This window comes from Atractosteus spatula, chromosome 24 (genome assembly GCF_055471065.1).
Source record: "Atractosteus spatula isolate fAtrSpa1 chromosome 24, fAtrSpa1.hap1, whole genome shotgun sequence".
In the NCBI taxonomy this organism is placed as follows: domain Eukaryota; kingdom Metazoa; phylum Chordata; class Actinopteri; order Semionotiformes; family Lepisosteidae; genus Atractosteus; species Atractosteus spatula.
Window position 1 is genome coordinate 5,545,748 of NC_142729.1, and position 27,025 is coordinate 5,572,772.

Consider the following 27,025-nt stretch of genomic DNA (forward strand, 5'->3'; position numbering starts at 1 on the left):
TTTTTGTCCAGAGGGGATTTTGGTTTGGTTTTCACAACATCCAATCGGAAAAGACGAAATAGAGGTCCATTGTTTCAAACTATCATTATATCCACTATAAAATAAATGTTTTGTGATGCTTTTTGTATAAAAATATAAAAAAAAATTAGAGGCTTACAGACAAAAGACAAGACTATATTGTAGACTGCTCCTAGGAACACTTGAGTTTAAAGCTAAGTAATAGAGGGTAAAGCACTTATAATGTATAACTTGATGAAGATAATTATAATATATCGAAGCACATAGAAGATACTGATTTCAGTATCAGCCTAATATAGTTCAAGTAGGTAGCTTCGTCAGCATGCAAAGGCTGCAAAGGAACAAGTAAAGGTTTATTATGTGCTGAAAAGAGAAGAAAAGAAACACAACCTCTCTTCTCTTTTCAGCATGGATAAACCTTTACTTGTTCCTAATAACCTAATATATCCTAGTATATGTGTAGGGAGCAACAGCTGAAAACACAACCCTGTTAAAATTCTGAATTTGTTTAACAAAATCTGAACATTTTCATTTCTCAAACCACATGTGCTAAGGAGCTCTTTCAAACAAGACAGAATCTATATTCCTGAAATATACATGTATATTAAATAATGAAGGGGCCTTCTTTAAATATCTTGCACTTACCACTTAACAGATCAGTTTCAATTCAAAGTATATAAGTGAAATGATTTTGAATTACCCAGTTCTAACCAGATGTGTTTCATCTTACTCTGGTCAGGGGGACCTAAACAAAACATCAGCCATCAATAGAAACAAGAGCAGGTGAGCATTTACTGTCATTAGCAGGCTACTCCTAGATGAAGACTCTCTTCATTATAATATAATCCATAATACTACATCGACACTTTATTACTTTTAAAAATCAGAGTATGTTCAATATTTAACTAAATTTAATAATAAATGTATATACAGTATATTGCATTATAAATAAATAGAATCACTATTTAAATCAAAATCAAGACTAGTTTGAATAATTGTGCCCTAGCTAGAAAAGTAGATTTGCACGTCTCTGTTAAACACTATGTACTGTAATAATTTCTGAAAATTCAGGAAAAATATTCTTATATTTTGTTTAGAATTAAAAGCTAAAAAATATGTTTTTTTTCTGTAGCTGCCCTTTTTGCTTTTCCATTAGCAGCACCCTCTGGATAGTTAATAACAACGCCTGCAATTTGCTTTCTCAGTCTTTCTTTCACTGCCAACTCTGCAAAGGAAAAGGGGTGCAGTGTTCTCAGTTTAAGATCTCGTTTGGTTTTTCATAGGTTTTTCATAGGTTTGGTTTTTCTTCAAATAAAAATTATCGGTGAACTATCAAGCGTTTTAGCGATGCCTAAACTTTCTTTCTCTAAACACAATAAGATGATTTAGACAATAGAGATGCCTCTAGTGATGTTTTGAGGAGAGTAGGGAAAAGAAGATACTGTACATTAATGTTTATGGTTCTATAATAAATGTAATACGCATTGCTTGCAGAGGAAGTGAAGTCAAATGAAGCAGAAATGTTATTTTAAAATAAAACAATATAAATAAAAAACACTGAATGAAAAACATACACAAAATTAGTAAGAAATGCACTAAAACAGCATAATATATATCAAAAGCTTTTTATAAGTTTATAAATATTTACTGAATATAACTTATGTTTGCTCATGTACTGTATATGTTGCAAAGGAACAAGTAATAGGTTTATTCCATGCTGAAAAAAAGAAGAAAGAGAACACAACATTTCGGCCGTGGAGCCTTCTTCAGGTGTCCTGCTCCTGCCTCTCACTCCTCCTCCCTCCCAACCTTTGTTCTCCCGCTACTTTACCTTTGCCTACTGCCCTGTCTCTCTCACACCTGAAGAAGGCTCCACAGCCGAAACGTTGTGTTCTCTTTCTTCTTTTTTTCAGCATGGAATAAACCTATTACTTGTTCCTTTGCAGCCTACGCATGCTGACGCAGCTACCCACCTGAACTACTGTATATGTTGTTTATTGTTATTAATTTAAGCCTTGTGGGTGGTCATGGTAAATGTAGATCTACCAATGGTCTGTGGTTGTTTCCTCTACTTCTCACCTGAATAACCTGAACCAAGCAAAGCACTGTCCATGTGAGAACTCACAAATGCATTTTATCAATAAATTCACAAATCTGCATTTGTATTGCTTCTCAGCAAAGGGTGGCACAGTGATGTGGTGGTTAGTACTGCTGCCAATTTCTGGGGTTGTTTTGGAGTTTGTATGGTTTCCACATGTTCATGTGGGTTTCCTCTGGGAGCTCCAGTTTCCACCCAAACTTATAGCAGGAAAACTAGCCCTGGTGTGAGCTTGTGCATGTTTGTGTCTGTGTTTGCCACGTGATGGACTGGTGTCCAGTCCTGGGTGTATCCTGCCTTGCACTTGTTGCTTGCTGGGAAGGTTTGGCTTCCCCAGTGACCTTGTACTGAATAAACAGATTAGAAAATGGGTAGATGGATATAGGCTCACAGAATATTAATATCAGACTGTTCCTTAAAAACATAGAGATATTAAAACATAGCATATAAATATTGGATAGAACAGCCTTTATTGCATTTTTAATCTTTCACAGTCTTTTAAAATCAAGCAACTGTCAGTGACCTACAGAAGAAGTGATGGAAAAAGGCAAATAAAGCAGCATGATTCTTTCAGTTAATGGAAGGTTGAAAATTACAGAAGGAAGTGATCAATACTGCAGTGAACTCTAGTGGCTAAAACGGCAATATGTTGCTGGAACAGCCAAGTTGTTGCGCAGGTATTCTGCAGCTGTGTCTGCAGGTTTTTTATGTCACTTTAAGAGTGACAACAGAGATTGCGTACAGTGGCCAGGATTGTGTCACTGTAGGTGTGCTTGTCTTCTCCTTTGTGTCTGTTTCCTCCTGCTAATCAAAGTCTTTAAACACAGATAGTGAGGCAGGAAACAATTAGCAAGGATTGAAGAACACACTGGTTGCCCAGACATAATGCAATTACCACACCTTTAGGATTGGTACATAGAAGTGTGTGGAGTTTCTGAGCCAGTTTGGACTAGACTTTGGGTGAAGTGGGGAAGGAAAGGAAACAAAGAAGTGATAGGGCTGCAGGACAACTGGACATATCACTCTGCAACTCACAACTGGTAACCCACTGAAGCTAAGCAGGTGTGAGCCTGGTCAGTACCTGGATGGGAGACCTCCTGGGAAAAACTAAGGTTGATGCTGGAAGAGGTGTTAGTGGGGCCAGCAGGGGGTGCTCACCCTATGGTCCATGTGGGTCTAATGCCCCAGTATAGTGACGGGAATGCTATACAGTAAAAAGGTGCTGTCCTTTGGATGAGATATAAAATCAAGGTCCTGACTCTCTGTGGTCATTAAAAATCCTAGGGGTGTAACCTGCCTAAATTTCCCATTGGCCCTTACCAATCATGGCCTCCTAATAATCCCCATTTATGAATTGGCTTCAGTACTCTGCTCTCCTCCCCACTGATAGCTGATTCATTGGTGGAGGGGAGTCCCCACTACCTGTAAAGTGCTATATAAGTGTAAGCAATTATAATTCTAATTATTATTATTAAATTTGCACATTGACAGGTCTCAAACAGCTTATTGTTTATACCCGTGGTTCTCAAACTGTGGTACGCATACTACTTGTGGTACGCGGAGTGCCACCAGGTGGTACGCCAGATGACCCTGGAAATTTGTTGTGTGCACTGAAATGGGTTTTCATATTTTCTATTTTAAGCGCGAGAAAATGCCTCAGGATTTAAAATCTGTGTTAGACTTTGCTGTCAAAGTTGTGAATTGTATTAAGGCTCAGCCAATGAATTCACATCTGTTCAGTGTGCTTTGTAATTTGGCTGGTAAAATTAGCCTACCTGGCTGATGTATTCTAGATAGACCTCAGGAGAGGGTAACTGTAGACCAAATGAGAGACTGATGACAGAACTGAGGTACTATGCTGGGACTTTCTTTTCCTAGGGGAAAAGAACAAAGGGCCTGGAGAGCTGATACTGAATAGACAAGCGTGGACGTGGCTGCATCCTTCTTCATTGTGGCTGTTCTTCTCCTAGTAACACATTCTACTACCAACAAATAGATTATTTTTGTATATATTAATGTAATTGTGTTGCATAGGACAATAAGGACTTTCTAGTGCCCTTTCCGTATTACCTAAATGGACTCTGGAACCTATTGGAGTTAAATTTTGTGTAATGGATGTTGTGGTTTTGGGTAGTGATGAATGTTGTGATCACTAGAAAATAGAAAGGGCACTTAATACTAATGTCTGTTGCTGGTCTGAGGGTACACTGTGGGGTCTGGAAGATAAAAAGTCCTTGAGACAGAAGAGCAAGTGTCATATTTTACACTTTATATTTGCTAGTCCGCATAGTCTGCTACAAAGCAAAAGCAGTTTCTGCATCTACGGATCTCCTATCCATGACAAAAGAAGCAGCACTGGAAGAGCTGGGAGAATCTGATAATCTGGTCCTGTTTACCCAATAATCACCCTGATCGAACTCTTTAAGAGCTAACCTGAAAGGAAAACCCGCAGACACACTGCCCACTCCACAACCAAAACTGAACAACCTTGCTTTAATGATATTATCCTATGAGACTGCATTATAATTAACATCTGAAATTGGTGGGCTGTCACATCCTCTTAACATTGTGCCCTATGATTTTAAGTTTGACCCACACAGATTTTTGACATTTTTATGAAGATGTAGGGTTCAGGAGGAGGTCAAACCTTAATCTTGCCCACTTCTACCTGCCCACATATAAATACCATGTTTCTAGATTAATTACTGCCCCTGCAGCAGATCTCTGTCTCATAAAGAGTGGGGCAGGAAGATTGTAGTTCTTTTCAGCCAGAAAAGTTAAGTTTAACTTAACTAATGTAAATGGCACCTCTACTCTGCCTTAAAGTAGGATTTGCACAAATGAGTAAAAATCTGGGTTCATTGCTACTCCTCTTCCAACTTCCAACTACATTTGAATTGCAAACCAATTCATTTGTTTGTATTGCTTGTATCATGTTTCTAATACTCCTGCTTTAATGTTGTCACGCCTTCTACTCACCGCATTCCCACACGGAAACGCACCCGCACTAATTTCACTCCAGCCCTAAGCACTTAGGCTAAACGACACCATCCCTGTAAATCAGCCAACCACGACACTTTCTCAATCAACGCACCTTCCTCTTCTCACAGTACTTAAACCCTTCTGAACCCTCTGTTCATCGCCTGGTGTTGGTTGTACTTTAGTTCACCTGCCTTGCCTTTGTTACACTTTTGCCTTCTGATTCCTCGTTGCCTACCTCGGAACTCTCACCTTGACTTCGCCAACTGTCTCGCCCCCTCGAACTTGGAAACCCACTTGTTGTTCTCCTCTTTTCAACCTTTGGATTTGCCTACTCGACTTTGACCTCAGCCTAGCCCTTCTCTGGTTTGGATACCTTTTTTCCTCATGGACCTCGGAACCCGACTCGGACTTCGCCTCTCGTTTTGCTCCTTAGGTACCGCATCGGGACCATCCTCCCATTTACTTAGCGGGTCACCCCTGACAGAATACCGGACCCTAATCATGGACCCCGCGGACTTACAATCTGTATCCTCCCTCCTCAACCAGCACTAGCAAGCTCTGACCCACCTTCATCACTCCCTTCAGCTCCTCACAGATCAGGTCTCTCGGCTCTCGGCTAATCCTACTTCCTCTCCTCCACCAGCGCCTGTTCAAACACCGGCTCTGCAAATTGTTACTGCTGCTGCTGCTGATTCCTCCTGATAAGTTTAACAGGAATCCTGCAAAATGCCGGAGTTTCATTTCTCAGTGCTGTTTATGCATTCAGATGCATCCGGAGCGCTTCCCTTCCAATCGTGAGGTGATTGGATTTGTCATCTCGCTCCTTTCAGATGGGGCTCTGTACTGGGCTATGGCACTACTGTCTAGAGGTGCTCCTGAACTTTTGGACTTTCATCTCTTCATCAAAAAAGCTCCGATCGACTTTCGACCTCGCCTGCCCGGACCTCGTCAATCTCCGCCTGTTCTCATTACAACAAGGAGCACGACCCTTACAAGACTACATCATTGACTTTAAGGCTCTGGCCATCGACTCTGCCTGGAACAACGAAGCCCTTATTTGCCAGTTTCACAGAGGGCTCTCCAAGGAACTGAAGGACCATTCAATCTTTGTTCCTCTTAGCCCTTACTCACTGGATCTCGCCATCTCTCAGGTGGTAGAATTAGGCGCTCGCCTTCAGGCTAGGAAGATGGAACGTTTTCAAGAGGACGCTAGCACCTCTTCTCTCCAACCACGACAACCTACAGTGTCTCATTCCCGACTCATCCCAGAGGAAAAGGACAGACGCCGTTGGGAAGGACTGTGCCTCTACTGCGGCTCTCCAGGACATCTCCTTTCTGCATGTCCCACTAAACCTCCCAGTACCCAATCTGCATGCTCAATTTCTACTACGGTCAGCAGTTCCTCTCCTTTCACTGCGCCTTCAGGTCTGTCTCTCTCTGTTCTTTTGTCCTGGAATTCTTTTAAAATCTCCCTTTCCACTTTTCTTGATTCAGGTGCCGCCACAAACTGTTCCACTCACTCTCTCCATTGGTACCACCCATGTGGAACAAATCCAATTTCTCATTCTGGACTCTCCTTCACACCCGCTTCTTTTAGGATATCCCTGGCTTCTTAAACATGATCCAAACTTTTCCTGGTCACGTAATGAAATCCTCTCCTGGAGTCCTCGCTGCCTGTCGTCATCCTATCAGGATCTCCTCAGCTCAACCCCCGAAGGACAACTCCTCCCTCATCCCGTCTCAGTATACGGATCTGCGCTCTGCGTTCAGTAAGCAGAAGGCTCTGTCACTCTCTCCGCACCACCCCTACGACTGTGCAATAGATCTACTTCCTGGAACCCTCCCCCCCAGAGGGCGGATCTATCCAGTGTCTAGGGTGGAGTCTGCAGCCCTTGAGGAATACATCCAGGAATCTCTGCAGGCGGGTTTCATTCGTCCCTCCACGTCTCCAGCATGAGCTGGGTTATTTTTTGTTAAAAAGAAAGACGGCTCTCTGCGACCTTGTATTGACTACAGGGAACTTAATGAAATCACTATTAAGAACCGTTATCCTTTGCCCCTTATTCCAGCTGCCTTAGAATCATTACATGGAGCATCCGTTTTTACCAAGTTGGATCTCAGAGGAGCTTATAATCTTATCCGGATCTGTAAAGGGGATAAATGGAAAACTGCCTTTATGACCACCCACGGGCATTACGAGTACCTTGTGATGCCTTTTGGACTCGTTAATGCCTCATCAGTTTTTCAGGCATTTATGAATGATCTCTTCAGGGATCTAATTCACAAGTCCGTACTAGTTTATTTAGATGATATCCTAATTTTTTCTTCTAACTTTCAGGAGCATGTAACACATGTGCGGAAGTCCTATCTCGCCTTATTGAAAATAATCTCTATGCCAAGCTGGAGAAATGCTCTTTTCATATGGACAAGACCCAATTTCTTGGCTATGTTATCTCCTCTGAAGGTGTGGAGATAGATCCAGCTAAGATTTTGGCTATCCAGGACTGGCCCATTCCTCACACTCTAAAATGGATCCAACACTTCCTTAGTTTTGCTAACTTTTACAGACGTTTTATCCAAAATTTTAGTTCTATTGTAGCCCCCATCACTGCCCTCAACCGCAAGGGTTCCAATATCGGAAGGTGGACCCCAGAAGCTAACCAAGCTTTCCTTAAGCTTAAATACCTTTTTACCACAGCTCCCCTGTTGCATCACCCGGATCCCTCCCTCCCGTTTGTAGTGGAAGTGGACACATCTGCTCACGGAGTTGGAGCTGTCCTTTCTCAATGCCATGGTGAGAAGAATCTTCTTCATCCCTGTGATTTATTTTCTAAGAAACTATCTCCTGCTGAGGTCAACTATGATGTGGGTAATCGAGAGCTTCTAGCCTTTAAATTGGCCTTAGAGGAATGGAGACACTAGCTTGAGGGAGCTCCACACCCCTTTATTATTATTATTATTATTATTATTATTATTACTGACCATAAGAATCTAGCCTATATACAGTCTGCCAAGTGCCTTAATCCTAGACAGGCTAGGTGGGCCTTGTTCTTTCTAGGTTTGATTTTGTCATCACCTATACACCTGGCTCGAAGAACCTAAAGGCTGATGCTCTCTCTCACCTGCATCATCCTCCAGACCTGGTCAGAATTCCTGAACCCATCATCCCTCCCAACAAGATCCTCGCTGTCGCCCAGAGCTCCATCGATCAGCAGGTCAGATGTGCCCTCGCTAACACAACTGCTCCTCCACAATGTCCTTCTGATAAGCTCTTTGTTGTCAATTCATTGTGTTCTTCCGTTCTACAATGATTCACGCTCAGCAGGCCACCCTGGTTCCAAACGAACCCTGGACCTTATTAGCCGAGAGTTCTGGTGGCCCTCTATGAAACGGGACTTGCTCTTTATGCACGAGGTCCAAGACACCACGATGTAAGAAGACTGGTCTTCTGCGCCCCCTTCCCACCCCAGATCGACCATGGTCTCATTTGTCGGTGGACTTTATTAGGGATCTCCCCAAGAGTCGTGGTAATACAACCATCATGGTTATGATTGATCGATTCTCCAAGGCAGCACACTTCATCCCCTTACCTGCTTTACCTTCGGCCAATGCTATGGCAGATCTATTTGTACAGCACATTTTCTGTCTCCATGGTATACCCAGAGATATTGTTTCTGACAGGGGTCTGCAGTTTATTTCCAGATTCTGGAATGCCTTTTGCAAGTCCCTTGGCACCTCGGTTTCACTCACCTCTGGCTATCACCCAGAGGCCAATGGCCAAGTTGAGAGGACCAACCAAAGCCTCCTTACTTATTTAAGATCTTACACCTCATCTGCCCAGGATGACTGGTCCTCTCTTCTCCCCTGGGCAGAGTATGCCCACAACTCCTTACTCACCTCAGCCACCGGAATGTCCCCCTTCTGCTGTTCTCTGGGATATCAACCCTCACTAATCTCTGATACTTCTCTTACCACGGATATTCCTTCTGTCCGCAGTTATTTTATTAAACTTCGCTGCATCTTGAAGTCCGCCAGGGCTGCCCTTCAGAAGACCTCACTACGGCACGCTGCAGCTGCCAACTGCCACCGGCGTCTGGCTCCTCGACTTAGGAGGGGTCAATTCGTATGGCTTTCTACCCGGAATCTTCACCTGCATCAACCCTCTAAGAAACTTGGTCCTCGCTTTATTTGTCCTTTTCGCATCCTCTCCCAAATCACCCCGGTTTCCTACCGTCTGGCTCTTCCTCCCTCACTCAGGATTCACCCCACTTTTCATGTCTCTCTCCTCTCCTCTTTACTTTCTATCGCTCCCCTCTTTCCAGACCCCAACCCTGACCTCCTCCTCCTCGTCTGATAGATGGCCTCCCTGCCTACACTGTCAACAAGATTTTGAACTCACGTTGGCACAAGGGATCACGACAATACCTGGTCGACGGGGAGGGTTACAGACCAGAGAAGAGATCCTGGGTTCCTGAAAAGGATATCTTGGACCGAACACTCATCCTGGATTTCCACAAGACCACCTCGCAGAAGACCACTGGGGCTGGCTCGAAGAAGCCCCCATGAAGGGGGGGGGGGTACTGTCACGCCTTCTACTCACCGCATTCCCACACATAAACGCACCCGCACTAATTTCACTCCAGCCCTGAGCACTTTGGCTAAACGACACCGTCCCTGCAAATCAGCCAACCACGACACTTCCTCAATCAACGCACCTTCCTCTTCGCACAGTACTTAAACCCTTCTGAACCCTCTGCTCATTGCCCGGTATTGGTTGTACTTTAGTTCACCTGCCTCGCCTTTGTTACTCTTTTGCCTTCTGATTCCTCGTTGCCTACCTCGGAACTCTCACCTTGACTTCACCAACTGTCTCGCCCCCTCGGACTTGGAAACCCACTTGTTGGTCTCCTCTTTTCGACCTTTGTATTTGCCTACTTGACTTTGACCTCAGCCTAGCCCTTCTCTGGTTTGGATACCCTCTCTCTTACCTTTTTTCCTCACGGACTTCGGAACCCGACTCGGACTTCGCCTCTCGTTTTGCTCCTTAGGTACCGCATAGGGACCATCCTCCAGTTTCCTTAACGGGTCACCCCTGACAAATGTACAGACATTTAAGTACCTGCCCCATCACATTTTATTTTCCTCGCTGTTGACGTTTTGTCCAAAACACTGCTTTGCATAACATTGATATTTCTTAAGAACATGGAATATATCCATTGGAATATTTATGGCAGCAAAATTAGTGTAATATTATTTCAGAATTTTCTACTGAGTAGTTTGTTTCATTTTGTTGCTGATCACATTATCAAGATTTGATAATAGCCTATACAGTCATAATCAGAAAGCACCTTATTCTTGGTAGAGGGTTACAGTAATCAACACCTCAGAATCACAGGTCACTGGGTAGGATTACACCCTGAAGGGAATGTAGATCCATCACAGGACACACACACACGCACACTCATATACAAGGTCAATTTTGATAAAATGATTTAACATAGATAGAGTATCTATGGACTATAGGAGAAAACCAGAGAATAGACTTCAAGTACAGAGAATCATAGCAATCCAAAAGTTTTGAATTAAGAAAACTTTAGCTGCCCAAATCATAGATGCTGTGCACTGTTTTAAATATCTACTGTATAACACCCCTATTAAGCTACATCTTTGAAAAGCAACATCAAACAAGACACACATTAAAACCATACTGATTAACCAACTATGCCCTATAACTATAACACACAGTGTTACATTAAGGATAATAATACACATCTGTAGCATAGAACAACAGTGTAGGTGCACCATGGTCTTACCAAAGAGATAGCAAAATCTTCCTTCAGGATATTTTCTTTACTTCAGTGTTATTATTTTGTGGATTCATCAATGCGTTAAATACTTAAGGTGCTCCCTGCATGAAAGGGAATACACCTGGGGCAAAGCATAAGAGAACTCTGATGGAAATCTTAAAGGCTTTCTTTTGGTGATGAGGTTAAAGTCATTAGGAAATGAAGAATGACATAACCATGCTGACCTAGAGCCTGGGACTGGGGCTCGATTGGTATCTGGAAGGGCACAGGGAAAGAATCAGAGGGTATAGTGTCCATGGAGGAGGCAGGAGACAGGGTACGAGGTGTATTAAGTAGGACATCCTGGATCAGATTCCTGAGGTGTTGTGCCATCTCCATGGTCCTGGGTCCAGTTGCCTTCAGCCGTTGGGTTCCGATGTTTTGGTGCCCTGACATTCTGTTATGCTGGGCCGTAGATGAGAAAAGGGGCATTGCGAAGTAAATGTCCTCAGAGTCTGATTAGTGGTGAAGATTACAGAGTTTATTAGGAGGAAGGATGATGACAATGCAGTAATAAGGAAGCAGAAAGGAGGACGGCAGGCAGTTTTGGGATGGAAACAGGAGGGGATGATTGGTAATTAGCAGTGATAGCGTCTGCAAATGGGAACCGGAAGGCTCCTATTTGAGAATGGGAAAAACTGTGATTAACTCCTGGAAGCCCTGAAACATAAAACAAACACACACTCTAGTTAGGTGACTCAATTTCAGAGTCCTGAGAAATGGTTCTTCAAGGCTTAAATAGTGTATGCAGTTCTGAACGAGGCTGATAAGCCCGGCCTGATCTCGATAGTGATGGCCCTGATGAGCTCCTTCCACATGGAGATTGAGGGTGCTGATGCAGGAACACTGGAGGTCGTCTGGGCACCAATATCCTCACTGGAAAATAATAAGGGAGCAATGAAGGTCAACAGAACATCAGGATAGACCAGAATCGTTAAAAGTACTGGCAAGTCCAACTGCAAAACTGCATCAGGAGTGAAAATGAAGCAAGACCCTGAGGATACAAGTGGAACCCAAGGGTTTTTTTGCACTGTGGAATGAACAATCCTACTTTTTTACACAGTGATTTGTAGGTGTCTGCTGCAAATAATCTGGTCATATGGGTTTATTTCTTATTAGCCTATTTCCTTTGAGCATTCAAGTGTCAGTAGAGGCTTCTAGCAACAACAGCAACAAGATGGGTCAAATCTTGTAGTGACGTTTCTTATACTCTTGTGAGGGAACAAAAGATTGTTTGAGAACCATTACTAGGACAGGAAATGAAAAGGCACAACACAGTAAAATCCTCATTTGATTGGAATTTATTAAATCTGTACAAGCACAATGGTATACAAATGTAAAACAGAGTCACACATCAGCAGATACGTAATACATATGGAAGACTGGGGGTGTGTCTTTCTATGGCAAGCCTCTCAAGGAAAAAAATATAGACAGAAACAGAGTAAAGACCAAGAACACATCAATTCACATCAATCACTCCTTTTTATAGAGTTTTGACCACCACTTATTCCTGGCAAGGTTCTGGTGACCCAGAGATTAAAGAGAAGCAAATGACTCTAAACTGGCCATTCAGTTTAGAATAAGTATTACCTAAATTAGTTTATGAAACATTTTACAATTTGTGCATTGAGTTCTTATTTCTATACAGATTTAACTCTGTAAATCACAGATTATTTGTTTTGATTTATTTTTGTGTAAAACTAAGGCACTGTACTGTAGCTTTCTGCATGTAACACCTTACTGCTGTTTGGGAAGATTGACTAGGGGTTTGCAAAACAGTTCTGTGGTTGTAACAGAATTTGTTCACTCCACCTTCTAAACTGTTTGCACAAAAAGCAAAGTATGTCATTCATTCCATCACGAGACACTCTCTGTAATCACAGTAAAAGTTGTATTGATATGCACACAAAACAGGTCTAGGCATCCACAGACAATAAAAATATACAATGGAACAAAAACATATTTAGTGTAAACAAAATTTTACACTTAAAAGAAAGCTCTTCACAGTGGCTAAGCCATTGCAAAAATGTATCTGGATTGTAGACACATCAAGTCACTGATGGGAATTCCACATTGGGGATTTGTTTGTGGTCAGATCTCCTCAGTGAGGATGTAAACTTTGCCAAACCTCAGTATTCATCTGGGAGGACCCTGTTTGTCATACGACAATACACATTTGCAATGCAATGTTTCTGACATATGAAAGTTTAACTTTGCAAACAGAGGGACTTGGCTGAACAACACATCTTACTGCTTGAGTTTGGCAAACAAGGCACCTTTTCCAGTCTGGACAGGTAGAGTAAGGGCTGAGTGCTGCTGCTGATGTTGACGAAGGAGAATGCGAAGGGCTGGATGTAGCATGTAAATACAGCAACAGCATAATACTGCTGGAATGGGAAAAGAGCTACAGGTGGGAGATAATTAAACACTATAATAGCCAGGATGGACAGAACCATCTTGAAAGCCTTCTTCTTCATGGGGTGCATCTCATCTTTCCCTGGTCCAGATCTCTTCAGAGCCCACAGGATGGAGATGTTACAGAAGACCATGAAGGCAAAGGCAGTGAGGATACTGACAGTGAATATCTTCTCAAAGTTCTCAATCCCCCCAATGGCCTTGGCAATGGCATAGGCTAACGTGATGGCCAGCACCACCACTGAGCAGGCTGCTCTGTATTTGTGATCTTTGAGACCTGTGAAAGTGATGGGATGCAGCACAGCTACGTACCGGTCTAAACAGATACAGGAGAGAAACAGGGGACCCCCCATGTCCTTCACACCATAGGCAAACTTCTGAGCGAACTTGGCATCTTTGCTATGAAGCACATATAAATTAACTAGACTCAGAGGGACCATGCAGCCAAAAAAGCCATCCAGAATAGCGAGGTTAAAAATGAAGATGTCTGAGGTGGAGGATTCACCTGTGTTTCTCAGTAAAAGCCACATGACCATGATGTTGGCTGGTAGACCCAAAACCACATTAAAAACCTGCACCCCTAAGTCAAACAGAACACCAGCAGGCATTTCATCACATCCATCAAATGGTGTCCATGGCTTCTGCGAGACATTGGTTTTGCTGTTGTTGAACGGGAAGGTTGAGTTTGAGTAGGAAGAATCCATTTTGGCTTACAGTGAAGGAATCACACCCTATTCAGCAAAATCTAGAAAAGTGAAACAGAGAAGCATTTAAAATGTATAGCAAGAACAGACCAATGACATAAAGAACTGGACCAAAAGAACCCAAGAAAGATGAGAAGAATAAATCAATAAGCTTAAAGGATAGTTAAAGGACTCTAGAAAGTACCTCAGCAATAATCAGTGGCCTTTTACAATATCATCAGCAGCATGTTTTTTTTGGTTGGTGAAAAAAAGAACGTGGGAGTCTTTAACATGTCTCAATTCACCACAGTGCACTGATGTGCCAATCCAGAGAAATAATAAATGCATTATGACTTCAGATCAGAAAAGAAGCAAAATATCAGGACAACACTTTAGGTTAGCTTTTGTCCTTTGTTTTATATACTTTTGCTTCCAAAATTTGGTTTGCAAAAGAAAAACAACAATTTATGAAGCAATAATTAAATGGCTTTATCAACCAAAAGCTATTTTCACTTTCATGTACTTTACCTTGTGCTTTTTGGATAACGACTACGAGAACCATCTATAATTTTACATGTGATGACAACCTGCCAAACCTAAGACAGGTGAAGAACAAACTAATATGATTAACTAAAATGGGCAGAAATTGTAACCGACTGCAGTTCAAATGAATGGCACAAATGCCCTCCTGTCATTACTAGTGGAAAATGGTTCTGACTGATAACAATTGAATTTTCCTAGAAAGTATGATGTCACATATCTTCACACACATAGAATACTGGTTTCTAGCTCCAATATGCAATTTTAAAAACTACTGAGACTAAGAAAAAACACTTCAAATCTAACAAGGTCTGAAATACAGTACAGTACCACCAACGACTGTAGATAAATATCTTTTGTATGCCTATATCATATTAAAAAAACTTTAATATTTAAAAAAAGTATATATTAAATATTAGGGTATATATTCCCCAGTTCCGCAGTGTGCTTATTAGATCAGTACATTTGGTTGGTTTGCAATGTTGGTTTGCAATAATGAAGTCATTTCATTGAACTTTTCAGGAAGTGGCCACAAATTACTATATGATTCCAACAACTTAAGCCCTCCTTCTTAGGTTATCAAATGAGAAATTGTTCAGTGTATATAATTCAAATATACAGAACATTATCGTATTTGCATTTTTTCTAACAAAGATATCTTTGAAGGCTGACAAATTGAATTTGTTAGAAAACACAGAATTGCTCTTTATTGCCTCTAAAATGGCTGTTAACCTTTCAGTGAGGAACCTGCCAATTCAACTGCCAATTCAAAATTAAAATAGGATTTATAAAAATCAAAATACATAGAAAAGAATGTTTATATAAAAGAATTTCTGTATACCTTTCAATATGCAGTCTCTTTCTATTTAAAGAATTTTCCACCATCACATGGAATGCTGTTCCCCTGGTCCATTCCGGCTATTAAAACTACTGTATACTACATTAATTATTAAAAGTACTGTATAGTATAGATTATTAAAACTACATTCCAGTTTTACTGTATAGAAATTGACATTCCTCAGTCATGATTTCAGAAATAATTATTTTGGTTTTACAAGTTGCATTGGTTCTCAATTTAAATAAGGAGCAGGGACTGACATTGGCGTTCTTCTAAATAAACCTGCTGTTGTCATTCACAATTAGACAACACTGAATACTTGTAAACCTGCATAGAAATCCAGATAAGACATGAATACTTAGAAAAATAAGAAATAGAAACAGAGTAAAACAGTCAAAACTTTGTACATATAACAGTAAATACATTTTATACAACAGTGGAAGCACATAGTGATCTTACCAAAGCAAAGGAAATGAATCCCTTAAGGTCTTGTTTGCTTACTGTGCCTACGCTTAACACTGTGGAAAATCCTTCAGGAACTCTCTTTATGGATGTGGATTTTGAACCTCTGGGAGAAGGCTATATAAGGATTTGCCACCCCTCTCCAGAGGATAAAAAGGAAGGGCTTTGATGACATAAAATTAGACGAGAGATGAGGGGCCAAGCAGTTCCTATGTGGAGCCTTCAGGTGTCGATATTTAGCCTTCCATCACACCAGCACTCTGGAGAGGCTGTATGTTCTTCACATCTAACAGATTTTCATCTTCTTGGCTGTTCAATGACAAGGACGGGCTCAGAGGCTGACAAAAACATGTTTTTCTCTTACATAGTATTTCTCATACATGGGAAGGTGTGTGGTATACCCACTTACAGATTGGCTATATCAATCTGCATTTAAAAAACTGCAAGCTTTCAGAATTACTTTATATATATATATTTAAGGGGAAATGAAAAGGTAACCTGCCCGTGTCTTTAGCCCTCAAAGAAAGAAAGATGTCAGTGGGTTAGGCTGAGACTGATGGTCATTTTGTAAGTGTGTGCATGTCTGTGGCTGTGTGTGTCCTGTGCTGGACTGGCATTCCATTCAGGAGGTTCCCTGCTTTATGTCTTTTGCTTGCCATTCTAGGCTGTGCCCCCTGACTTCAATCCTGTATTGAATAAAGCGGTCAGAAAATTACTGGATAAGTACTTACTCTTACACTTGAAGGAACAAAATATGTGTGGTCTAACATTGGCTTTATACCAGAACATAAAGTGGAACCTGTCTCTGTCAATAGGCCAAGAGACATGATCTAAGATATAAGATGCTTATTCTGCATGTTTATTATAAACTTTTCGCTCAAACATTTATACAGGGAAATTATGCTTACTTGTACATTTGAGCTGTATGTCATGTCACTAGGTAAGCTCATTGAGACACAGTTATATGAGCGGTGTGCTAAACAGTTTGCTTCACTAATCTTTGCATGAACTTTATGTGATGTACAGTAAATCCATATATAGACATATTTCTGTATTACTATTAGGGGGAGTGTCATTTTAGCTTGTTTGTTCCAGGGTATAAAAGACCATCTTTAGTTACTTATTTTCGAGTCTGGCTTGTAAGAGAGCTAGACTCCCATATGCATATATAATAAAGGGCTCCTCCTACACAGACACCTGGACTTCTGTCATTTGTATGACATAACACACTGAAAAGTTTAAGATGTTTCCCAATACTTAATGTCACTAGAAAGCTCTGTGTTATGCTAAAGTGTGTTTTTTGTCCAAATGTATACATTTGATTTACCCAAAATAAAACATTCTAAATTATTGTTATCATGCATATTAAGGTCATGATCAGAAATACAGTTTGCGTGACTGTAAAGCCAGGAAACAGTTTTGACCTCACTGACTCATTATTTCCTAACAAGAGGACATTGCGTATAGACAGCATCAATATGAATACTGACAGCTACTGGGTGCTATTGTGTTATAACGTGCTGTAAGAATTATATTCAGTAAGGGAAGAAAAAGCAGAACTATTGGACAATTTTATCTATGCAAGTATGTTTAATGATGTTACTTGTCGGTCTGGAATCCTATCCATTCTCTAATCACCTTTTCCAATTCAGGGTTGCGGGTGAGCCGGAGCTTATCCCAGCAAACAACAGATGCAAAGCAGGATACACCCTGCACAGGATGCCAGTCCATCACAGGGCACAGACACAAACAAACATACACTCACACCGGGGCCAATCTTCCTCGATTTAACCTAGCGGACTATCTTTGCACTATGGGAGGAAACCAAAACAAGAGAACATACTAACTCTTCATGTCTGGAACTGAACCCTGGGCCCTGGCACTGTGAGACAGCAATGCTAACCACTGCACCAATGTGCTCCTTGAATACCCATATTTAATATCATATGGGTTTGTGAGAGAAGAGTGTGTCAGTTTGGCTTTAGCTGAAGCATCTCTTTAACTTTATGTGCTGTTTCTTTGAATCGTTTTTCCTGATGTTTGGGGATTACCTAATTTAATTTTTATTTTTGTGTTTTTTTTCATTCTGTAAGAATTGTATTCACAATAGCCATAATTTGTGTTGTATTTTTTGCATATTTGTTTGAACGCAAAAATCAATGGTAAACACCTGGAAATACTGAAGTGTAACTTGCTAAAAGCTTATTAAAACTTGAATTGGGGCTGGAAAATTGGTTGCTTTCATTTTAAAGAAACAACAGCATAAATATTGCTGTAGATATTATATGCCTGCGCAAAGTTTTGCGTTTCACAGATCTCCAGCTCTTTCATGGTTGTGTGGAAGTAAATAGTTAATGTAAGATATGCAGCCACAGCTTCGTAGACAGAGGTCACCTGTTCATTCTGTGTAAGAATAGATGACCAGAGCTTTCTGAATGTGTTATTTGCAACAATAAGCAGTGCTCCCTTTTCAAAATCCAAGGATTTGCTTCTATTTAAGAGAGGATCACTTTATTAGCCACATACAATTTCTCGTATTAGGAATTTCCCCAACTTCCCCTCCATGAGACACACAGATAGGGAGAGATGCTTGGGGACAGAGGGCAGGGTCAGCCATTTATACAGCACCCCTGGAGTAGTTGGGGTTAAGGAGCTTGCTCAGGGGCCTAACAGAGTAGGATTCCTCTGCTGGCTGTGGGATACGAACAGGCAACCTTCCAGCCACAGGCAGAGATTCTTAGCCACAGAACCACCCGGTAGATATGTTACATAAGATACTGTAAGTATTTAGAAAACAATCCTACACAGAATCCACTTTACAGCAAAAATTAAAATACAAGTAATGTCATAACGAATAGGAAAATACTCATAATGAGGACCGATTACATGGATGCAATACAGTGATAAATATTTTGCCAATCATTATCTTCTAACTGAAGAAATAATTAAGACTTACCACTTACTGCTTCCACAAAATATCTGCCAATGAAGTTTGGTTTCCAATCAGACGGTCCTGCATGTTATTATCAATTTCACTTTGAAAATTCACAGCAATATTGAAATTAATATATAATATGGAAGTATTAAAACCAGACACAATTTGTGATCTTTGTAAATGCAGCACCTTGGAATTTTATGAGGACCTGGCTGACGTCTCAGGAAACCACTCCTGTCCCTCCCTCATATCATTCCCACTCATGCTTGATTTTAGGTGTTAATTGTTAAAGGTCGTTATTTTTTATGACCACATTTCGATAGCAATGCTTTAGAAAAAATAGAGACATGTAGCATGGTTTAATCCCTTGCAAATCCCTTACATGCAATACTCCTTCCATTGGAGACCAGCTCTGAAACTCATTCTGAAACAACTATCACAAACATCATTTCCAATAGCAATATTTAACATAAATAGTCCTCTTCAACTACTATTCCTTAACAGCTACACAAATGGCCTCATTGGGCCAGCCTTTACTTCTTCCCTGTTATCCCATTTTCTGTAAAATTGCTGTAAAAAATTTCTGTAAAATCCTCTCAATTGTATTCTTGCATGATGTGAAAAGATTTCAAAATTTTAATGATTAAGTCCATATGGCTATACTGCACTGAAAAAATGCCAAGAATAGGATTGCTGGTTAATTTTCTGACACAATTAAAGGAATCTACTTTGAATATGAACATCACAGATTCATACTATAAACAATAAACAGCAAACTGGTATTTCAGATAAAAACTCACATTGGAAGACGCCTGGACTTTTCTCCCGGGAATGACTAGCTGTGAGGGATCAGAGTCTAGACAGCCTCACCTGGAGCCCAGCGCAGATGGAGGCGAGGACTTCGAGGCAGCTCACCAAGGCCAGCTGGATGAGCCCTGGACCCCTCTCCTCTGAGATGCAAAGCTCCAAGGAATTAGGAAACAGGTCTAGATCACCTTCCAGAACCTTGTCTGCAGCCCAATGCCTGGAGCCCCTTGGAGCAACCAGCATCAGTCAGTGGATCCCACCGGAGGCAGCTCTGGAGATGCCCTCTTACCGACGATGCCCTGCACCCCAGGAGGATTACCAATTCCTGCCTCACCCAATGGGAACGGCCTCCCTCCCAGCAGTTCATTCCACATACAGCCGTTCTTCAGCAGGGACCAAACAGGGACCACATTCAAACTGAGGCCATTTGATGGGATAATAGAATGGGAAGTGTGCAAGAAAATGTCTGGGATCTGAGTGAGTAGTTTGGATCCAAAGCAACAGACTAGTTATCTAGGCAATGCAGTAGAGGGGGAAGGGGGACTTAGAGGAGCTTAAAGGGAGCAGTGAAAATGTGCTTTGGCAGACGTAAGGCCACTGCATTTGCTGGGCAGTGTCTGGCTAAGACAGACCAACAAAAAGAAGACATCCATCTATTAGTGAAGAGAGCTTTCCCTGGATGGACAAGTGAGACTATGGACCAGCTAGCTCTGAACTACTTTGTACAGAACCTGACCCCTCCAGCACCTAAGCGGGATGTGGGTTTAGCTGGTTCCATGACTCTGGGGAGGGCTCTGGCCACAGCAGAGCATGTGGAGCCCATCCTGGGAGAGCAGCTCATCCAAGGAGAGGAAATGTATTGTCCATAGATGCTGGTGACCCAGACATCCGTTGTTCCAGGGACCAATTCAAAAGGGGAGGTGCAGACAGCTGGGCAGTATGCCAGGCAGACCCACCAAAGAAGGAAACATTACAGATGCTGGAAAAACACCAGCAGGATAGCTTAAGCAGGGGTCTACTGTCCCATCACATTTCACCTTCAATTACCCAAAGACCTGAATAGGTTGGAATAGGTTGAATAGGTTGGAAGGATCTGTGGGGGTCCCTGTGCTGATGGTGCAGTGCACCATAGCAGGCATTGCTTTGTCAGCCCTCTTGGACACTGATCTGACCATCTCCAACTTACATCCAGGAGCTGTGTCCAGCACCGTTCGGCTACAGTCACAGGGCAGACTGCCCCACTACTTTGACAGTCTCTCTGGACATGCAGCAATTCTACCATTGGTTCTGGCTTGCAGTCATTGCAGACTCATGCATCGTGGACTTGACATCCTACAGCAGGTTCATGCGAACCTACAACTCTCAATGCCTCGTGTCCTTGTTGGGGGTCAGGCAGTCCACTTGTCAACAGCATGGGAAAATGTGCTACATAGCTGTACATTACTAAAGAGGTGCAGAGGTGGAAAATGCAGAGTTCCCATCAGGCTAGTGGCTAGTGGCAGTGAAAGGTCAAATCTTCGTCTTGGTACTAGTGCAACAGCTCAGGAGCAGCCACAGATCACAATGGAGGGCAACAGCAGAGGTTCCAAGGTCACCCCACATGCCAGACTAGAGCAACCCACAGCGCAGTGCAGGGCATCTGGGGAGCAGCATCCAGAAGTGACCAAAGACCACAACATTATGGTGACCTCACCCTGATGAGGCACTGGATTATGTCTCAGGGTCCGCTTGTTCAGCTCTCTGGACTTGCGCAGCAGCTACTCGCAAGGTAAGGTAGCCACAGAGGACAGGCCTTCTCCATACTGTAGGTCAGAGTCTGTTACAATATACTGCTGTGTCTTTCGGACTGTGCAATGCCACACCCACTTTTGAACAGCTGCTGGAAAAGGTGCTAAGTGACATGCCCAGGTCAGAGTGTGTGGTGTACCTGGATGACCTACAGGTTCATGCACCCTTATTCTCTGGGACCCTGAACAATTTAAGAAAGGTTTTGTTAAGAAAGGCTTTTTTTTTTGCAGCAAGTGCCTCGTTTCCTGGGGCACGTCATTGGGCAGACCCTGAAAAGTTGGCCATAGTGAACTCCTGGCCTGAAGTCAGTTAAGGATGTAAGGAGTTTCATTGGGTTGCCCTCCTATTACCATGATTTTGTCCCTAAATTTGCAGATGTTGCACCACACCTTATTTGTCTCACACTCAAAGGAGCTTGTTTCCATTGGGACAAGGATTGTCAATTTGCTTTTGAACAGCTGTGAGTTGCCCTTGCAAAATCGCCAGTGTTGGCCTACCCTGACCCAGAGCTCCTTTTCATCTTAGACACTGAACCCAGCGATGATGGCATTGGAGGAGTATTAGCAAGTGGTGGCCTACTTCAGCTAAGCTCTCAGCCTCACAGACCTTACTGTGAGGGTTATCAATATACAAGGTATATAATCTCGAAGAGATGCAAACACAAAGAGATACACAACAGAGAATATATGTCAATATATATCGTTCGGTTACCAAATCGCTAATCAGTGTTATTACCCACTGTTACTCTAAACTCGGAAGTAAATACATTACTCATGAATTAAATTGATAACAACTTGTGTTGAGGTACAATTGAATTCTCGAGACGCAATGTAGAACATGGGGTTTACTTATCCACTGTGTATGGATTTGGAATCTCCCGGCACGAACACCAAACCAGCTGACAGGCTCTGTTGCAACGTCTGTTGCAGCGGTTGTCCAATGGGCATTGTGTCAGCGTCCTCTGGCTACCGGCCAACCAGTCAAGGTGCAGCTCGGAGTAGGACGGGCGGAGGAATCTGACTGCGGCGCGCAGGGCAGTCGTTGCTCCGAGGGGATCTACCAGCAGTCCGGCTGGCTAGTAGAAAGTCTCTATGCACAGAGTGTGACCGCGAGTCCTCACAAGTCACTCTTTTGCCCGGGAAGAAGCTGGTTCGTTCCCGGTCCAGCGCTGCTTCTGAATAAACTATTCAGGTTGTCGACGAGGGTCCAACTGTAGGCTGCCATTGATCAAGCGGAGCATTCACGTTGGTAGAATTCTGAGTACGTACGGGATCCTCGGCCTCGCGCTTAGAACAAAGTCCAAGTCCTTTTGCAGACAACAGCAGTTGTCACGTGATTGTCTCTGAGGATGCGCGAAAATGGCCAAGGAGAGCCCCGATCTGAGCTTGCGCTCCCTTTTTGACCAAGACCCAGATGTGTGCTGATTGGTTGAGAGTTTGGCGGGCATTGGAGACCCACGTGGTATTACCACGCCCTGCCAGTCCCTGATTGGTTGGTCAAGATGAGATATAAGTCACTTACTCTTGACACTTAGGAATGCAGTCCAGATGTCCATTCGGCACTCCCTAGACTGATAGGCGCCAATGGATGACCATTGATCATGATAGCCAGGCTTAGCTAAGTGCATCCCCGTCTGGGAGCTTGTTCCTTATCAAAAGAAAACATCTTAAATCAGCCTGCATGAATACTTTCTCTGTGGCTGCACCACAGAGATGGAGGGTGAGATGGGGCCTCCTTTAGGACAGCATACCAACGCTTAATTCTGTCTTATTAACAAGCATTGCTGCTACATCACTATACTGTATATACAGTATATGGCTTTAGAGCCATGGTGGTTCTGTTATTGTGGTACATTTACAGAACATTAACCAATATTGGAACAAAATATAAGAAATCAGCAAGCTGTTCGAAACTATCCAGTGAAATTATTTTATTATTTTACAATAAATTCATCAGTACAAACTATCAATATAGTAAATAATGCATGCCTGTTGTAGCCTATGTATATTCTGGTATTAACAAAATGTATTACATTATGTTTAACATTGCATATTGTATCATTATATAAAAATGATTATGGGCAAAATATACATTTTTTTTCTTTACGTATTTCTATACATATTTTGCATTTAATTCAGATTTTTACAGCTGTCCCTAAAATCATTTTTAACCCCATTACTGAAACGAAAATCCCCCAATGTGGTACATACAGTAAGAATGGTTAAATCTTCATGCTATCATGTAATAGGAAGAAGAAAGAAAACAGGACTCTAATGAAGTCTTGGAAGTTCTCCTGCAGAGGCAGTGGTATTGTAGGAGAACCAGGAGACAGTAACTGGAGCTCACTAGTTTATGGCCCTTTTATTGGTACACAGGCCTGACACTGACCGACAGAGGACTAGGAGAGAGGTTGGAGGCAAGAGAGGGGAGAGTGAGTAACAGTTGCAACTGCTCAGTTTGGCTGTGTGAGGGGAAAGGGGTCAGGGTTCAGAGGCTCCCAGAGAGACTACTTCCAAAGGTGGGCCACTCCACTGCTCCCCCTCAGCTCCCTCTGACCTGAGGGTGACTTCAAAGTGCCAGTAGCGCTGTGTCACCCTTCTGTCTGCAGACATGGTCAGGGCGCTGGGGCAGCAGTGCAGACAGGGTGCTGAGGACTGGGAAGAGCAAAGAATGAGGCTTCTCTCTCCACATCAGGGGCCTGGGCAGCAGGGTGAAAGAATTCTGGGGCACAGCTGCTTGAGCAAACCCTCCCCTGGTAAGGGGGCATACAGGTCTGATCAAGGATGGCTTGACAGCCCCGGATGTGCAAAAGGACACTGTAGCTGGTTTCACTCACCCTCTCAACAGCAGTGGAGGCAACCCACTTAGTGTCAAGTTTTGGACTGCAGTCTTTAGCTCTCTTTGGTCTGTATACCCACAATTTCTCCTGTGGCTGAACAGGGGTGCCTCTGGGCTTCACGTGGGTAGTTTCTTGAGTATCTCTCACCTACTGCTTGGGCTCACTTGGCTCTGTATTCATGAGCCTTTTGTTGGTCCTCCCTGAGCTATGCTGTAAGTATCCTAAGCACAGGGACATTTGGGGTACTGACTAAAGCCAGCTTCTGACCTAACATTAGCAGGATTGGGGTGCAGGCACGGGAGCACTGTATGGCTGACCTGCCAGCTAGGAGGGGACGAACAAGGTAAACTGCATTTTCATTCTTTTTGATGTGCCTCCATGACTAGAGACACTCCACCATGCCATTGCCCTGGGGGAATATGGGAATATGGAATATGGGTGGTGTGAATTTTCTTAGGCTGATCCAGCAGTTCTTAGAAACTCACTTACCACATGGCATGCCTGAGTCAATTTCCAACCATTTTGTTCAAATTGTAGTTTCTTTAGCAAAAAAAACCCTTCTAATAATAACATACATTAATAAGTAATATGTATACTACAGTATAGTGACATGTTTGTTCATTTTAAATATCAATTAGATATTAAATAATATTAAAAATAAATGTAGTAAAAGTTAAAATATAAATGTAATTATTTGCAAATTTTCCTTTTTTAAGATTAAACAACAACTCTTGTGATTACATTATTGGAAGCATTTAATTTTACTATTCACAAAACAGAAAATACTGGTACTCAAATGCAAAGTATCCACCTCACCCTGAACAAAATACCTGAACATAAAGTTAACATTTACAGACATGCCACAAACAATTCACATTAAATAATATCCCCAGTACATGAGCTATAGAATAGTACTGATTATCACCATTCTTTCATATTGTGTTCTCCTAGATGTCATTACTTACACCACTGTTTTGCAGTAATTGTTATAATTATATAATATATAAATGCATAATTATATTGCATTTTTTTGGAGCACACTGTACAGTACCTCAATGGCAAAATGTTATATTAACACATTAAATATACTGATCTAAATATAGTGCACACTTGTATTAGCTACAATGCAGTTTACTACAAAGTTCATGCCTGACAGTCATTGATATCACTACTCTGAAATTGACACACAGAAATACGTGTCTATTTGCTTTTAAATATACAGGTAGTATGATACTGTGTGGTTTAAAGCCAGTATGTATATAATAAGCTTTTTATCAAAATATGAAATCAGATTATCTCTGTTTTCTATTACTAATAATTCAGTATAATTTAAGTTACTTAAAAATAATAAATGGGAGTGTGAGGATATTAGTGTTATATGGTATTGTATAGAGTTGTGGTGGCAAAGAGTCCTAGCACACTTCACAGTTTTATAGAGAAGTAATGCAGTCCTACATCATATTATTCAAAACAATTAAAAACATTGTGGCTCTGCAATATTAGGCATGCCACAGTGTTTCCTACGGCATACTAACTGACAACTTGCGCATTCTAGATGGCTGCAGCTGTAGGCAGAGTGACTGAGCTGAACAACACATCTTACTGTTTGAGTGTAACAAACAAGGCAGCTTGTTCTCCACTCTGGACAGGTAGAGTAAGGGCTGAGTGCTGCTGCTGATGTTGACAAAGGAGAAGACTACAGGCACGATGTAGCATGTAAATGCACTGGCATCATAATACTTCTGGAATGGAAAAAGAGCTACAGGTGGGAGGTAATTAAACACTATAGTAGCCAGAATAGAAAGAACTATCTTGAAGGCCTTCTTCTTCATGGGGTGCATCTCATCTTTCCCTGGTCCAGATCGCTTCAGTGCCCACAGGATGGAGATGTTACAGAAGATCATGAATGCAAAGGAAGCCAGGATGCTGGCAGTAAATATCTTGTCAAAGTTCTCAATCTCAGTCCCTTTGAAAGCCTTGGTGATGGAGTAGGCTAACGTGATGGCCAGCACCACCACTGACAGGCCTGCTCTGTATTTGTGATCTTTGAGGCCTGTGAAAGCAATGGGGTGCAGCACAGCTATGTACCGGTCTAAACAGATACAGGAAAGAAACAGGGGACTTCCCATATCTTTTATACCATAGGCAAACCTCTGAGCAGCCTTGGCATCATTGCTTTGAAGCACATATATATTAATTAGGCCCAGAGGGATCATGCAGCCAAAAAGTCCATCTAGAACAGCGAGGTTAAAAATGAAGATGTCTGAAGTGGAGGATTCATTTTTGTGTTTCAGTAAAAGCCACATGACCATTATGTTGGCTGGTATACCCAGAAAAACATTGAAAATCTGCACTCCTAAGTCAAATAGAAGACCAGCAGGCATTTCCTCACATCCATCAAACGGTTCCCATATATTGCCTGAAGCATTGATCTGGCTGTTGTTGAAGGAGGAGGTTGAGTTTGAGTAGGAGGAATGTGTCATAGTTTATAGCAGAAGAATTGCAGTCCAATCAGCAACATCTAGAAAAGTGAAATGGAGAACCATTTTAAAATGTTAAGCACGAAGAACAGGCCACCAACATAAAGAATTGGACCAAAATAAATTAGAAAGATGACAAGACTAAATCAATAAACTTAAGGAACCATTGGGATGTTAACAGTTGTAGATGTAAAAGGGTGGGTAACTTAAATTGATAATGGAATTAAATGAGAAGTTATGTTCCAGTAAATGTTGTATTTTTTTAATAAAACAGTTGTTTGGTGGAGAGTTTTG

At 41.9% G+C, this 27,025-nt stretch overlaps 2 protein-coding genes across 2 annotated transcripts; both read right to left on the reverse strand.

Annotated features, from left to right (window-relative positions):
* Positions 1–13,151: 13,151 nt before the first annotated feature.
* LOC148815817 (G protein-coupled receptor 4-like) lies at positions 13,152–14,063 on the reverse strand. The gene has a single exon (XM_088904701.1). The coding sequence runs from the start codon at positions 14,061–14,063 to the stop codon at positions 13,152–13,154; it is 912 nt and encodes a 303-aa protein (XP_088760827.1).
* Positions 14,064–23,892: 9,829 nt separating this feature from the next.
* On the reverse strand, positions 23,893–26,734 carry LOC148815818 (G protein-coupled receptor 4-like). Its single transcript, XM_088904702.1, has 2 exons — positions 25,787–26,734; positions 23,893–24,066 (listed from the first exon to the last, which is right to left on the reverse strand). The coding sequence occupies exons 1-2, from the start codon at positions 26,732–26,734 to the stop codon at positions 23,893–23,895; spliced, it is 1,122 nt and encodes a 373-aa protein (XP_088760828.1).
* Between the last annotated feature and the right edge of the window lie 291 nt (positions 26,735–27,025).